Here is a 15,519-nt window from a genome sequence, read left to right as displayed (position 1 = left end):
AGCAGGTTGCCCAGGGAGGTGGTAGATGCCCCATCCCTGGAAACACTCAAGGCCAGGTTGGACTGGGCTCTGAGCAACCCAGTCTAGTTGAAGGTGTCCAGGCTCACTGCAGAGCAGTTTGGACTAGGTGACCTTTGAAGATCCCTTCCAGACCAAACTTGTCTATGATTCTGTGATTCTGTCCAGGGTCTTACCAGCCCCCTGTATACTGCTGAGGTTTAGCATAGCTGCTCCGTGGAGCTGCAATATAAAAAAGTGTGTGTAGGCAACTGAGTCACAGGTCATGTTGATCTTTAAACTCCACAAACAGCAGAGTATCACTTCCAGCTTTCTATTGCTGAGCTGAGAGAGGTTTATAAATTTGACCAAGTTCATTAGTGGTCACATCACTGTCTTTTGATTACTTTAATGTGAATTTTATGATCTTAGGCTAATTATTTATAGATTGATTGTGGTAGAGATGAAAACTGAACTTAGACCCCCATGAGTCAGACCTGTAACAATGAGACCATTTTCCTTGCAGATGTAAAAGTGATAAACTCACTCAATGAATAACAAGAGACTAACCCAGTTAGAGGGAGAAAGAGGTGTTTGTTGGTTTGCATCTGAATGTTGCAGGACTAAAAGAATTCCATGTTGTTTTAACAAATTTGCATACCCCAAGTGATGGGAGTGGGCTGTGGAGAGATGCATAAACTCTTATATAGGAGGTGGCATATTTGTTCTGGCAACAGGGAAGATCAGAGTCTGGTGATCGTGGCCAAGGGCTCAAGCATGTGTGTCTGGTTAGATTTAACCACCAAAACCATGGGAGTGTTTCTCTTTTGCTGTTCCTACTGCGCAGTGGTATTGTAAGCCCATTTCCCTCTTGTAGTTGGTAATTCAAAACATAGAGATAGCGATGGACAGTGAAGACATCTGAGGGACTTTGGGCTCTTCTCTCCTGCCATCAGACTGGATCAGTTCCTGTGGATCCCCCAGCACTTCCCACAGTTTCTCTTGGCAGCCAGACAGAAGGTATGTTGTTGTGCTAGGAAAATGTGAAGGATAGCTCATGTAAAATACTTCACTGCCAGAAAAAGTAATCTGAAACAGTCATCAACAGTTGTTCCTGGGTTTTCACCATCATTTGTGCTCTGTAGTATCGGAAGTTGGTGGAGAACAGTGATGTGCCCCAGTATAAATCGTCTCTCAGTCCTCTGGGGGGAGATTTTGAAAGGGAGGAGTGATGTAGTTCGGAGAGACACAAGTGTTGTGTTTTGTTTGTGGTGGGAATTGTGCGTTTGACTCTGTCTCATCTCTCTGCTTGCACTGAAACAGAGAGCACTATGCCCTCTGCCCAGGTCCCAGCCAGGGAGCAAACATCCAAGCAACAAGTGTGTGTGTTACATGGAATTTACCTTAGCACATCCTGCTGCTGTGAAGATGTTTGCAGACCAGCTTGGACAACTGTTGCTTGCTCCATGCCATGGGACTTGCTCATGGACTGACCCTTCAGTGTGCAAGGAACAGCCCAGCTGTGGTTACAGCTGTGCCAAGCTCAGGGCTGTTAGGGTGCCTTTCTGGCCTGTGGCCTGCGTCACAGGCCCAGCCTGCTCCTCTTGCTTTGCTTTCAAAGCTAAGTAAGACCTTCCCTATTGCCTTTAAAGATGTGAGAACAGGGAGGGGTTTGAGAAGGGTCTTGAAAACGGCTGAGGTTCCACTTCCCTCCTTCGTGGCTATTGCCTGGAGCGATTCTGAGTGAATGGCTCTGTGCAGGTGTCTCCGGGTGTCATGGGAACTCCCACAGCTCCTTAGCACATGATGTAGAGAGGGGAAGGCCAGGGTGTAAGCTGGACTCTTTCTGCATGTGCTGAGGTTTATCTAAAGTGTGCAGCACTTTTTATGTTGAATTTATTTGCAGACACAAATGCACACACAGAATGCTGAATATTCCGTTCCAAGGTAATGCTTAATGTCATATGCATCCAGAATGGGAGGACAAGCATAGGAAAAAGAGTAGCTGGAGTTGTTATTATATGGATTTGAACTTCATTACTTACCAATATTGTCCAGAGTCTAGAACAGAGGGGCTTTTAACTCGGATGGAAGCAGAACAGTGGTAGATAATTTAATCTCGGTTATTTCTTTAATTTTATGTTTCTCTGTATTTTTAAATTGCAAATGCATGTAAGCATCCAAAACCTGATTGAAATGCGACTCATGGAAACCTCACATTTGTATGCCAGGCAGGCATTCCCCAGGTAGGCAGCTCTAATGTGATTGCCCTGAGGTGGACGGGCCACCCACAATGTGGAAAGAGTAATTTATCTCTGCGCCAGCTCGGTCTTTGCCCTCCCAGCCCTGGCTGCCAGCATGGGTGCTGTGCGTGCCAGCTGGGATGCCAGTGCCGGATTGGGGCACTTGCTCCTTGCAGACCTCCTCCCAGCTCCTTGCAGACCTCCTCCCAGCCCGCAGCGGGGGAAGCCCTGAGCTCATACTGGTATTGCTGCCTCGTGTGGGGGGCTGCGGTCTTTTGGCACTTTATGTGCCGGTTTAGTGTTGGTGTCTTGCTGGTTCTAGCCTGGCCTATGTTTTAAGTTGGGCTTTGGGACTGGGCTCAAGAACAACTGTCTTGGTGGGGCCCATGACTCCCATATGCAGGGACGTGGAATCAGGAAAAGGGCAGCTCTCAGTACTGGTGGAAGCCCATTTCTTGTCAGCCATACTTGCTTAAGGAAGACTACTAGTCTTAAGCTTAAATTGGGGTTTAGAGCTAAGAAAACCAAGTGTGTTGGGGCCCAGGTCTTCCAAGATCCTCTTTTACTCCAAGGATAAGAGGGCAGGAGCTGGAAGGGGCTCATGTGTGGTTAGTTTTGTGTCTGGCCCCTGTGTCCTGGAGGGGTCTGGTTTCGGTGTGAAGGTATGGGTTTGTGCTAGGGGAAGAGAAGCCTCCATGGCTCAGAGCATCCCAGGGGGCTGCACGATGCACAAAGCAGCAGCTACAGCCATGCTGCACCAGTACCACCAGTACCGCCCAAGCTACGGCCAGAAGGGGTGAATTCCACAAAAATATTCATTGCATTATTGTAGTATCCTTCAATGTTTAAGTTTTTATTTCGTAAAAATTCATGTTTTCTTAAAAACTGGAGTAGATATTGTTAATCAGTGGCCCAAACCCAGAAGTTTTGTTCTGAAAATATTGGATCTTTCTAGATTTGTTTTCATGCTGAATAGTAAACAAACAGAACGCCCTGGGAAGCTAATTGTTTCAGATCAGATGGGCATATTTCATTCTTTTTTAATGTTTCTTGCTACTTGATATGCTAAAAATATATGAAGCAGAAAGTTTCTTCTACATAGAGAGAGGGATCCTTCCATTCCTAAAATGGTTGGGACAGAATATATTGCTCTCCTGAAACCCTCTCGTGCCCCTTTTCTTCCAAAGGAAAAAATTCATCAAAATCAGCCTGGCTCCATGAGCTGTATTAGCTTTGATCAAAGCATATTTTCTGACAGAAAAAAATACTCTGTCAGAGTGTTGCTGTGTTAGGTACGTATCTGAGTGTGCATAGGCATGTATTAGCTAGGTTTTCAAATTCTAAGGGGATTAAGAGCTCAAACTCATTGAAATTCAGGAGGAGTGAGATATTTTGCTTCCTTGGAGATGCAGGCCCTAGAGATTTAGATCCCCAGGGGATGCAACCAGGGGAACAGATAGCTATTAACTTTGACAAGAGCTCTCCATCACTTTTTCTAGGAAAATACTCTGTAGAAAAAAAGTGTGTTGCTAGCTCCAGATTGAGGAGGCAGGTGAGAGGACATTTAGGTGCTATTTGTGTTTCCTTTCGGGCACCACGCAGGTGCATTTCTGTAATTTTATCAGGAGTTTAATATCACTTTTGACAGTGGTGACATGGTTAAATCTGTAACAGGGACTACATTTATATCCATCTTCTATATGTGTATCCCCTCCCACACAGTTTTCAGCTTTGGATCCACATAATGTGAATTGAAATGCACTAAAAATACATTTGTTTTTCTTAGTTGCCTGCTGCAGGTTCCCCCGAGCTTCACAGGCCGCTGCTGAAGTCACACGTTGGTTCGGCACGGAGCCTCTGCAAACGCTGCTCTACAGGAACAGGCATATGGAGTCACACCTAAGGTCTGATCTTGTAGGAGAGGGTTAGGAAAAGACCAAGATGGCAAACAGCTTTCCCCCGGTTTAACTTTTGAGCTTCTGGCAGTTGGTAATTTAGTGCCTTACCGAGCCAGGGTTTGCACCTGTATCATCGCATTTGCTCATCACCGATGAACCTAACCTTCATTAATTTGTCTGATCCCTTAAGGCACCTTTTTAGGCTTTTGCTCTCTGTACCATCCTCTGCCAAGTTCCACTACGGATGGTGAGTTTCCTTAATACTGTGCCCAAAAGTTTTACTTTTACCCTTCTGGGAGCCTTACGGCTGATGTGTTCTGCAGGCAGAGCTGCCCTCCCAGCAGGTCCAGGGGAACCTGGAGGTGCAGAACTGCCCTGCCGGCAGCGCAGGAGCATCACAGCACTGCAGCTGCAGCAAGGCTTCTCTGCCACAGCCCCCTCCATCATTCCTTTACCTGCCGTTTCAGCAGCCGGTGGGTAAGGTATGCTATACATATGCAGCGGGATCTAACTGCCAGTTCCCTCTGTAGGAAAAATACATAGAAACTGCCCAGCCTGTCCCTCTCCTGTATGTGTGATGAGAGGTAGCCCCGGAGCACTGCCCACCTTTAGCTCGGCACCCCGCAGGCTGGGGATGGAAGGCAGACTGTCCATAGGGTTAGGTCTAGGGAACACTTACCTCCTCTTTTCCAAAACCTTAGCAAATAATGATAAAACACATGGATAATTAGGAAGCCAAAAATCTCTGCTCTTGCCCAGTCTGAAGCTACTTCCTAGCTCTGCACTTGCTTTCCATGTCCCCAGCCTGTTCCCGAGGGAGCAGTGGTTGCCTGCCTGCTGCCCAGCCGGACACACGCGGGACAGGCAGCGTCCCACAGAGCTGCATGCGACCTGGGCGCTCCGCACAGCCAAGCAGCACTGCCATAGCAGGAATGGCCTCCAGCCATGAGAAGGTGCTGAGGGCTTGGCGGCACCATCGAGTCATCCAGCAGTGACCTCTGCCAGAGACCTGTGTGTGGGCACAGGCTGCCAGGGTGCTGGCAGCTGCGCCCATCCCACCAGTGCCCATCCCACCAGCACCCATCCCACTAGCCCCCATCCCTCCAGCACCCATGCTGCAGGCAGCGAGTCACTGCTGGTGTCAAGGGTCTCTGCCAGGAAAAAAACTTCATCTTTTCAAGCGTTGCAACAGAAAGCTCTTTGACTGATTAATTTCTTAGACACTGCTTTCACGCAGGCTATTAATTAAAAAGCAGGAAACTCCATTAGCGAACACATCCTTAAAGGGCAAGTGCTTTACCTCGGGTGAAGTTTAAACAGCTAAGCCGCTATGTAAACATCTCCTTGATTGGAGGCGAAGTATCACCACTGATAAAGTTCCTTTTAAGCAGCCAAAAGCTTTGCCTGTGAACAACTTCCCAGACTGGCTGATTTGTTAATGCTATCAATTATTGGATGACAGATATTTTAAATAAACACCTTTTATGTGCAGAAAACCAAACCAAGCAATGAACTAAAGCTACTTTGTCATTTTTTTTCCACACTGTTTAGTTAAATACAGTGTTAAATACACTGTTTAGTATGTTGGTGAAAAATTACCTGCTGAATGTAAAAGATGCTTTCAGAAATTCATGCAGTTTAAGAACTAGATGATCAGGCCAGCTCATGAAAAGAACATTTTGACTTCTGCATTTTTGGTAGGCAATTTTGCTGTATTTTTTGCTATCATAATTGTGATTTTCCTTTAAAACAGTAACAATTACATTTACTGTTTGTTACTAATGTTAGATTTTCTGCCTCTGTAGTTTCTCAAGATTATCAAAGCTAAAATAAAGGGAAATCTGGTGTAGTTCTCAAAAACACAATACCGGCTTGGAGAACTAAAGACAGAGTTCAGAAAGAAAACAGCTTTCTACTTTACCTTCTCTCTGACTTGTGTGTTTGGACAGCACAAATACAGTTACTAACAGCAGAGCCTATGAGAGTTACACTGATTCCTCCAAATCTTGTCTCAGAAATGAGTCCCACAGCTCCCTGCAAAGTAATTGGTCTAATTAGGTGGTAGGAAGGAGCTTCTTTAAATTCCTCAGAAGTTAAGACGTGTCATCCGCTTAACATCTTAGCATCTGTTAACTGCCTCTTGCACATTTCTTCGCTACATCAGTCTGAAGGACACTTTCCTGGACCTTTCAGAGAGGAAAAAATATATCCCAGTCCCTTGAAGCAGAGAAAAAAATTGGCCCGTTCTTCAGTGGGATGAAGCATGTAAGGCATTTCAGCCCCTCCTTATTTCTCAGTTTGATGCACATTTGCCTGGGTGAGTACAAGAATCACTTTGTTAAATAAAAATACAGGAGGATGCAGGCACAACCTTAAATCCAGTAATAATCTTTACTGATGTGATAATGTCCTGAAATATTTTCCTTGGCAACTGTTCCCCCTGCAAATGTCACCCTCTGTGATAATGTATTTGGAGTTTTGTTTCCAAGGGGTTATTTTGAATCTCTTAACAGTCAGTCAGTAGAATGACAACTAATTTGTTGTTTCTTGTTTGTTTTTTTTTTAACTTTGTTTGCTGTTGTCTGGCAGCAAGTAAGTAACTATTTAATTATGGCTAATTGCTCATGCAGTAGGCGTAATTTTAAGACAGAATGTGTTTAGAATACTGGGTAAGGTACCGAGGCACTGGGAAAATTTCAGACTTGCATGTGTAGAGCAGGGGAGAGGTGTACAGTCGTTGCAAGCTGTCTGGAACTGATGGAGATGTTTTAGAGAGATCCTGCTACTTGTTTTGTTTCTGTTGGTTTTGGTTGGTGGATTTTTTTTGTTTGTTTGTTTGTGGTTTTTTTTTTTCATATACTCTCTATTTGCTGCTGTATGAATACTGGCACAGTGGCATGTAGGAGTAATTTTATTAAAAAATCTGTATGGATATATTTCTGAAAGTCCGTTGCAGCAACTGGGTATGTGACACACTCATAGTATTCCCAAAACACCTCCTGGTTACTGAGAGTCAGGCAACAAAGCCAAATAACTGCCACCTACAAAATGCTTTTCTTTGCCTTCTGTTTTGTTTTAATTGCAGTTCAGGCAAATTATGCCCCCTATTTCTTCGATAATGGAGCCAGAAGCACGAATGGGAACATGGCACTTCTCAGCCTTTCGGAGGACACACCTGTTGGTCAGTATTAAAATCAGTATCTTTAAATTGTGAAACCGGAGCTGCTTGCTCTTTTGATTAGCAACATCTGTTTGGTTGTAAGTTGTTATTATATACTGTGGTCTTAAATGTTTTTCTCTCAAGCTTTTAATCAGCCTCAATTTAAAATGACCTGTTTGAATTGTAGCTGTAATTTAAAACATGCATTTTAGCTCCTTTTCTTGGTCCACCAGCCTATTCACAGTACCAAGGCACAGACCTTCTGGGGTCAGAAATAAATCCATGGTGGCGAGGGACTTCTTACAACTTTTGTAAATGCTTATGAGAAGAAAGGCTAGCTGCTAATAATTTTATCAGCCTTGGGAAGAGCAAGCTATGCATTAAAAAGTAACAGAAGGATGATTTCCTTTGAACAGTTATCCCATTTTTTTCATGTTTACAGTACAAATAGTAGAAAACATTTCTAGATGGAGTGAAAACAGCTTTGTCTAAATAACTGATGTTTTTTAAAAAGGTTTAGTTTTGTTTTATTGAAAATTCAAGAACTAGTATATTTTTCAGCTTTCAGCGTTTTGAGGCAGGTCTGTTTATGCTTCTTTTAACTGTAGTTGCATTAAGAAAAATTAAGAACAGAAGGGTGATTTATAATCTGTATTTTCCACGGGGAAGAATAATTTCCTAACATTTAAAAAAATTTATGTAAAATACATTACAGTGATGAACACTACCTTTTCTTCAAACATCGCTCTGTGGTTTTGTTTAGGATTTGCTCCTGTTTGTCTGTAGCTTTTATGGGCTAAATCAGAAGAGTATTTAGCTATTGCAAATTGGGTACCAAAGCACCCATTTATTACCCTCATGCACAGAGGAGAAAGATGGCTGCACGGGGGGGTGCATCCAAACCCCTGTCCTCCCAGGGCTTGGGCAGCTTGGGGAGGTGAGGGAAGGATCCGGAGGGAACAGCCTCTTCTGGAAGACTGATGCTGCCATCTTTGCCTTCCTAAAAGTGACTAGGGATCACTCGCTGCTTTGGAAGGCAGCTGCCTGGGGTTTGCTCCAAGTTTCCGTTTCTGGCCCATCGGTGTTAATGCCAGCCAAGATCCACACCGGGCATGCTAGGGGATGGGGAGAGGGTGGCTGGGAAGCAGTGACTTCTCCTTTGCCTGCTTAACCAGAGAACAGGAGGGGGAGAAGGCGGCACACAGCACAGAAGTGACGCATCTAGCCGATGAACTGAAAAAGAGCTTGCTTCTGATGCAGCAGGGATTTGCTATAAGCTTGGTCAAGCTTAAATGGAAACCTCGGCTGAAGGCCAACAGTAATGTAGTGGCACTTGCAAAAGCCAGAGGCAGCCCAAAGAGCTGCGATTTTTGCTGTACTTCTGCCTGAAGTCACATGGAAACCACACTCGCTTGGCCTTAGTGATCTGGACAGCCCTGCTGATTGCTGGAGTAAGATTAGCTGGCACAATCGCTTGTCTCGTAGCGTAGGTAAGGCTCGTAAGCCCGGGGAGCTGCAAAATGGGACCCTGACTCGGTTTGGTTGGGGTGATGTTTGCCAATTCAACCGCTCAAACCGCAAGCAGTACAACGCACCGGCTTGCCATCGAACTCCTGTCCCCTGGTGTGGTGCCAGCTCGCAGGCATCTACAGAGCATCGGCCTCTCCCTGCCACAGCTGGGAACCTCCAGCCTCCTGCCTGGGGATGGGGAGCTGGAGATGGCACACAGCAGCAACACAGGCAAAGACGTCCTTCTATCAGGACCGCAGGGCCACGCGGTGTCTCAGGTGACAGCACTCCCTGCAGCAGCAAAGGACAGCAGTAATTTTCCAGCGCTGGGACCCAGTACATCTGATCTGGGACTCCGGGCAGGCAAAGAAGGAAAACGTGCATGCCTTGTCAGCAAAGCAGCAGTGTGAGGGATCAGAGCCTGTGTTAGTGCTCTTGTAACTGGCCTGAGTAAGAATAATGACAAATATGTGATGGGCTTTCACACGTGCTATGGTAACGTTAGCAACTAGACTAGGTACATCGAGGTCCCTGGAGGGTTTATACTTTGGTTGCAGCAGTGCTGAAGCTCAAGCTGCTCTGTCTTCGGTGCTGGTGTGACTCATGCCTGCTGGCTTCATCCAGAATGTGTTTACATTGGCTGCTTGTACTTCTAATTTGCTGTATAAACGTGCTTTAAAAGACAAAAGAAAAGCACCTTCTGGCTTAGAGCTCCAAAGGTGCCACCAAAAGTGTTTCTCTGAGGTGAAAGGTTAGGAAGTATTGAGTCTAGGCTTTTGCAAAAGGCCTAGAGAAACCCTTCAGAAAGGGAGATAAGACCTTACTTTTGAGAAATCAAAATGTGGTAGCTTTGCTGGGCAGCTGCCAGTGTTTCTTTGGGCTAATTCACAGAACACCTTGACTAAAAGCTGCGAGTACCACAGTGTCCTGTCTTCTGAAAGCACTTTGGCAAGTTCCCTTGGTGCATGGCTTCTCGGGATTTGCTTGGTGCAAACTCCTGCTACTACGCACTGCCCATGTCGGCACAGCTGCTCCTTGGGGATGCTTTGGCAGAGAGGCTCCCGCAGGAGGGCAGGAATGGTACCCATGCTTTGGGGCCACAGTGCTGCGTGTGCGTTTGGCTTTGCGCAGGGCAAAGATGACCAGTGTACGTGTCAGACCACAGTCAGAGTTTCATGCCAGAGCTTGCTGAGGACTCACACACTGCCCATGCTAAATGGCTACCAGGCTGGCCCTTTTCTGTGGCCCCGTAAGGGCCCCCCTCACACCGCAGAGGAGGCTATTACTTTTCATCCCTCTGCCCTGACATCCTCCGGAAGGAGGAGAAGGCATCTGGTTTCCCATGTTGGTGGCCGGTCCCAAGAATCCTCACTCCAGCAGTCATCTTTCAGTTTGAGCAGGATGATCAGTGACAGAACAGGGGAATTAAAACCTTCATATGTTTGATTCTGGATGGCTTCACTCAGGCTTAGGTGCTGCGAAAATGGGCAGGTTGCCATTCGGTCTTCCCTGGGCTTACATAAAATTTGGAGTCATAGGCAAGATGCTTCTCTTGGCAGCAGCCGGTGCCTGATGTGAGCAATGCCATGGACAGCAGCTTTAATAAACTTCCAGGAATTTTACAGTCTTTGGCGCTGCTGAGATTACAAGCAGTTGGCAAAGTGGCATCTGCTAGTTATATTCCCAGGCATCTGTAGGCAAGGGACATGCAACCTTCTGGAGCACCAAAAGGAGACAATGGATTCTCTACATGACTGTAGAAAGAGAAATTGCAGTGCTGCAGCTGCAGGAATGCATCAAATTTAAGAAAATCATGTTATCGTGCTCATACCATCCTTTACTTTCTTTTTCCTTGTGAAATTTTGCTTACTTGTAGATCATTGTGATCTACCAAGATACATGCATTGTGGCATAAGTTATCATAAAAACAGCAAACAGTATTCTTGTGTGAAAGCTTGAAATTGTCTGCAGATTCCCAGATCCTGTTTATTGCTGCAGAGCATGAGACCCCTCGAGATAAGAAGGGCCAGAACAGCAGCTCCTTTCAGTGCCAGATTTAAGAAGAATGGGAAAAGTTAAGAACTGAAATAGCAGCTGCAGCTCGTGTGGCTGTTCCGCAGGGCAGGTGGGGGAGCAGCTCTTTGCGAAGAGCTGCCTGTGTACATACAAAATGTACGTGTGCTCCTAATGAGGGTCTTAAGGCATGTGTAGGATGCTATTTCGGGTTGTTTGTTTCATCTTACCTCATTAATCCCTGTAAGCCCTCATAGTGGGGACAGAGCGGGACTGAGAACAGCAGCAGAGCAAGGGATTGAAGCGTACGCAGAAGGCCTAAGTTCATTACTCTCTCAAAGCCCAAGCATCGTCAGTGCTTTGGAGATCTTTGCGTGCCCCTCATCCTCGCAGTTTTCCTTTCTTTTTTTCCCCATGCCCCCAACAAGTATGCACTCTTCTCCATTAACAGCCGGTTTGCAGAGGTAGTTCTTTGATCTGCCAGCTACTTACCCCTGGCTGACCGACCACTTCACGTCTCTCCATCCTTCAGGCTCCCCCTGTTGCTCCTACACGCTCCTGGTCTTGTTTCTTCCCACTGTTCACAACTGGCTGTGGAGAGACTCTTGTCCCCTCTGGTACCCATTGTTCCTTCCCCATTTCTATCACCCTGATCCAACTGATGGTCCCCAAACTGTTGAGAGTCCCTGCTAACGTGTTTCCCAGTCCTTCCTTCAGTGCTCAGTGATCCCTTCCCTGGCACTCTGCCATCTCTGTGTATGTGTTTCTGTATTGTATTCGCCACAGGCACAGTAGCTGCGGGACCTGCAAGGAATTTTTTCTGCCCACAGTTTATTTTCAGCCCTCCTTGTCACAAAAAAATATCTGAGCAAAAGAATTAACATGCTGCTTTTTGTAAATGATAATTCCTTTCTGACTGGCAAGGACACAGACATGGACAGTTTAGTCCAAGCTGCATCTTGAAATCTAGAGACCCACCAAGACCTCGCATCCAGATGACTCTGGGAAGGCTAAATTTTTAAAGGTGTAAAACTGCTCAGCTTCTTGCAGAAATGAAAATCTCCCCCCTAGGAAAGCTAGGAGCTGCTGGACCAACACCGTTAGACACAGCCTGCCTCCCGCCTCGCCGCGCAGCACGGGGAGCCCTGCATGGTACAGCACTGCGCAGCGGTGCGCCGGGGGCTCGCAGGTCTTACAGCCTTCGCCTTTGTTTTTATTCTTCTAACAGAAGCTGGAGGTACATCAGAAAACTGCCCTCAGGTGGCTTCTCCTTGCTGTGGGTGCCACAGGGACGCACCGCTGCTGTGGGTGGAGTAGTGTTTGGGGCCCCGTGCGGAGCGCTTGCTGCCATACCTCCCTGTCCCTGCCGCAGGCACTTGCAGTGCCAGGGCCATTTGTGCTGCTGCTGCAGCCGCCGTGGCTTTGGGGATGCCAGTCCAGGCCGTGCCTCCGCTTCATCGGCCACTGCGGTGTGCAGGGGGGGAGCAGGAGTCACCTGGCAGTGCTGGGGAAAGAGCGGTAGCTGGTAGGGAATGGGAAAGGAGCTGGTTTTGAGGTAGTCTTGGTGTGTGGTCCATGCCATCCAGGATCCTGAGCTTCCCTTTGCTTTGCATGACCTTGGAGTGCAAAGCGTCCATCTGCAGGCTCTGCGTTAACTGACATCAGCTTTCCTGCTGGGAAAATGGGCTTTTGGCTGAGACAGGTGGACAGCAGGCACGTAACCCTGGGCGAGATGGTGTTTGCAGTGACACTGGGAGCAGAGGTGTCCTGTCCTGGGAGCATGGCCATGGATGTCCCTCTCAGCATCTCGTTAACAGATGTCAGCTGTGGTGGCAAAGACAACCGGGAGACTGAGCATGAGCCCAAAATGTGCTTGGCTCGTTTAACTTGGCAGGGAGAGGGTTTGATCGCCAAGTGTCGCAGAGCAGAGAGGGAGAGCATATCTTCAGTGAAAGGGCAACACCAGCCCCAGAGCACATGGGCAGAGGCTGGTCAGGAATAAATTTAAGTCAGAAATGAAGTAAAATGGAGCAATGGCATCATGGGATAGCCGTTCAGCCTTAGTGTCAGAAGCAAAGAGCAAACAATTTTTAAGATGGAATAGGGAAGCAGAGTGAAATCCTGGTGTGGCTCGCGGGAGGCAGCTGTAGCAGGGAGCAGTGGACAGCTCCCCCAGACCTGCCCACCCCAGCCTGCTGCACGATCCGCGAGGTACCAGGAGCATCCAGCTCTGCCAACTGGGGCCCTCACACGGCGTTTGCCATATCCCCAGGTACAGGCTCTTCTATTCCCTTATCTTTCTGACAGGGAGAGACTGTTTTCTTCATACACCCTGATAAGATTTTAGCTGCTTTTCCATTTACTTCCTTTTCAACAGCTGGAGATAGCACACTGAGAGGAGATTTTTAATTGGCATTAACACTCTTCTGAGAAGTGTTCCCAGGGGTGTTAATGATATGGAGAGTACTGTGCAGTGAAATTACAATTCAGAAAAAATTAGGAATAATAATAAGCTATGAAAAAAAATTTTGGTCCACAGTCCAATTTAAAAGGCACACAAGTGTCCCATATTATGAAAAATGAAGAAGCATCAGCTTTAGGTAGGAAGCAAACAGTCCAGTGTAAAGGTCAATGATGTCCTTCATTACTTGCTCAGAAACCTCAGTAATTTCAGTCTGTACCAATATCAATGTTTCTTCTCATATTTAGCAGCAAGAAAAATACTGTTTTCCTTATAAAAGAATTCCAAAAAAACGTAGGAGAGAAAATTGTGTGATCAGGAGAGCAAGCCCAGGTCCCAATGTATTCACCTAAACTTTCGCAGTCTGTTCTTCCCCACACGTGCCCTGCCATACCCGAGGAGTGCTCTGCAGTTCTTGTTCCGTTGGCAGCTGAGGGCACTCGACCTTGTGCCTGGCTGTTGCCCCTGGACTCCGAGAGACCCCAGATGTGGGTTGCAGTGTCTGTCCTGTTTCTGCTCTACATGGCAGCTCCACAGCCATCCGCCTTGGCTAGAAACAGGCAGGACAGCCAGTGGTGTGCAAAGGGGAAGGGGCAGGAAAAATTAAAAGCAAGGGGAGAAAAGTGACTAGGTAGGAAAAACTGCTAATGACTGGAAAAGGCTGAAGAGAAATGCTGTATTGATAATGACATCAGTGAGGTGCTGACAGTTGACACCTGAATTCTCGGTTTGGCCCCAGCTGTGATAGTAAAGCAAAGCTTTTGAAAAACAGGAATACATGCAGCCGGTGCTGGTGCTGCAGAACCTTCAACAGTCTTCAATTTTCCATCTCTTATGTAGACAGCTGTACCAGGAGGCAGGTGAACTTGCAGGATATGATTTTATATCAGTGCCAGTTTATTCCTCTCCTTGCATTTCTTTGTACTTACACAGTTCAGTTGTTACAATCAGAAAAGCATCTCATCGGACTGCTCATTGTCTTTCCCTAATAATTTTGGGGGACCTCGGTTACAGGTGTGTTGTTATTTTTTACTCTATTTTGTGGGAAAATTCCGAAAAATGTGGGAAGTGTTTTGTAGCTTTGTGAACCACTTTTGCAGATCTTGGCTATTTGTTACCTGGCTGAGCTGGCTCGTAACAGGGTCTGTTGTTTGTGCTCCTGTGGGCCCACTGGTATTTGCAATGGGAACGTGTTTCTGTGTAAAGTCACCCCAATATTGCCTTGGTAATTATCATAGGAGAGTTTACTCATAAGTGAGCGCAGATCCTATGTGGCTTGGCATAATTTCTTGCTATGCAAAGATCACCGCTGATGCCTGGACATTGTGTGTCCATTAAGCCCACCAATCTGTTTACTTTACATTTTGCATGCCAAGGAATAAGCAAACGAGGAGTGGAAGGCTGCACTGCAAAACTGAGGAAATGTTCAAGCAGCTGACCTGTCTGTACTGTGGGCAGGACCTCGACCAAAGCTCGAGTTAAATAGAAGCGTGTCGGTCTGGTCACTGAAACACTCCACTGCCACTGTGGAGGGTATATGAGGAAAAGATTACGGCTTTTGAGTACGGAACTAAAAATCTCTCAATTTAAGAGCAGTTTAAAACTGGAGTCTTCTGCTAACTGTGTTCTTCCTTAACTTTCTGCTAACCTTCTTAGCAGGGATCCTTCCACTGTATCTTTGTGTTCCATGCACAAGCCAAACTCCCTACTAACCAGTGAGCTGCTCAGCCACAGTATTTCCAGTGGAGAGAGCTTTGTTGGATGTAAGGCAGAGTTTCTGTTCTGAGTATCTCAGGTACCTTACCCAAGGCATAGCGGATCGGAAGGAAACAACAGCGATTTATATTTCAGGCTCAGTTAACTGGTATTTGTAAAGTGCTTGAAGTTATTTGGATGAAGGTATTAAAGCACAGTAGAATGACAGACATGTAAGTTTAAAAAAATAGTACTAATAAGCTGTCACCATGTTTTGCAAACGTGGGTGTTATAACTCCCCCAGGAAGTATGACTTCTGATAAACAAAGTCAGTTTACTGGAAAAACTGGCACCAATTTCTCCAATGTTCAAAAATAGAATTAACAACCTTTCTTTCCCCAGCTTGTGAAAGAAATACATTGATGAGTTTGGAGAATTTCTTTGTGGGTATGAGCGTGAGTGGGTGTGTCAGAGAATTTAATGAGAGGGAGCTAATGAGGGGGAGTGAAGTAGGAAAGAAGACTTTTGCATCTACTAGTTCTG

General features: G+C 46.3%; 1 protein-coding gene across 2 annotated transcripts in view; it reads left to right on the top strand.

Moving 5' to 3' along the window:
* Positions 1-6,286: 6,286 nt before the first annotated feature.
* The window catches only part of CDHR1 (cadherin related family member 1), a 49,157-nt gene continuing 39,924 nt past the window's right edge, over positions 6,287-15,519 (top strand). For both annotated transcript variants that reach the window (XM_005433487.3, XM_055721365.1), the window contains exons 1-2: positions 6,287-6,455; positions 7,224-7,319. In XM_005433487.3, coding sequence (XP_005433544.2) covers positions 6,395-6,455; positions 7,224-7,319 — 157 coding nt within the window. In that variant the 5' untranslated portion in view covers positions 6,287-6,394. The remainder of the gene's footprint in view (positions 6,456-7,223; positions 7,320-15,519) is intronic.

This window comes from Falco cherrug, chromosome 9 (genome assembly GCF_023634085.1).
Source record: "Falco cherrug isolate bFalChe1 chromosome 9, bFalChe1.pri, whole genome shotgun sequence".
In the NCBI taxonomy this organism is placed as follows: Eukaryota; Metazoa; Chordata; class Aves; order Falconiformes; family Falconidae; genus Falco; species Falco cherrug.
The sequence above is the reverse complement of the archived record's forward strand: the minus strand, read 5'-3'. Positions and strand labels throughout refer to the sequence as shown.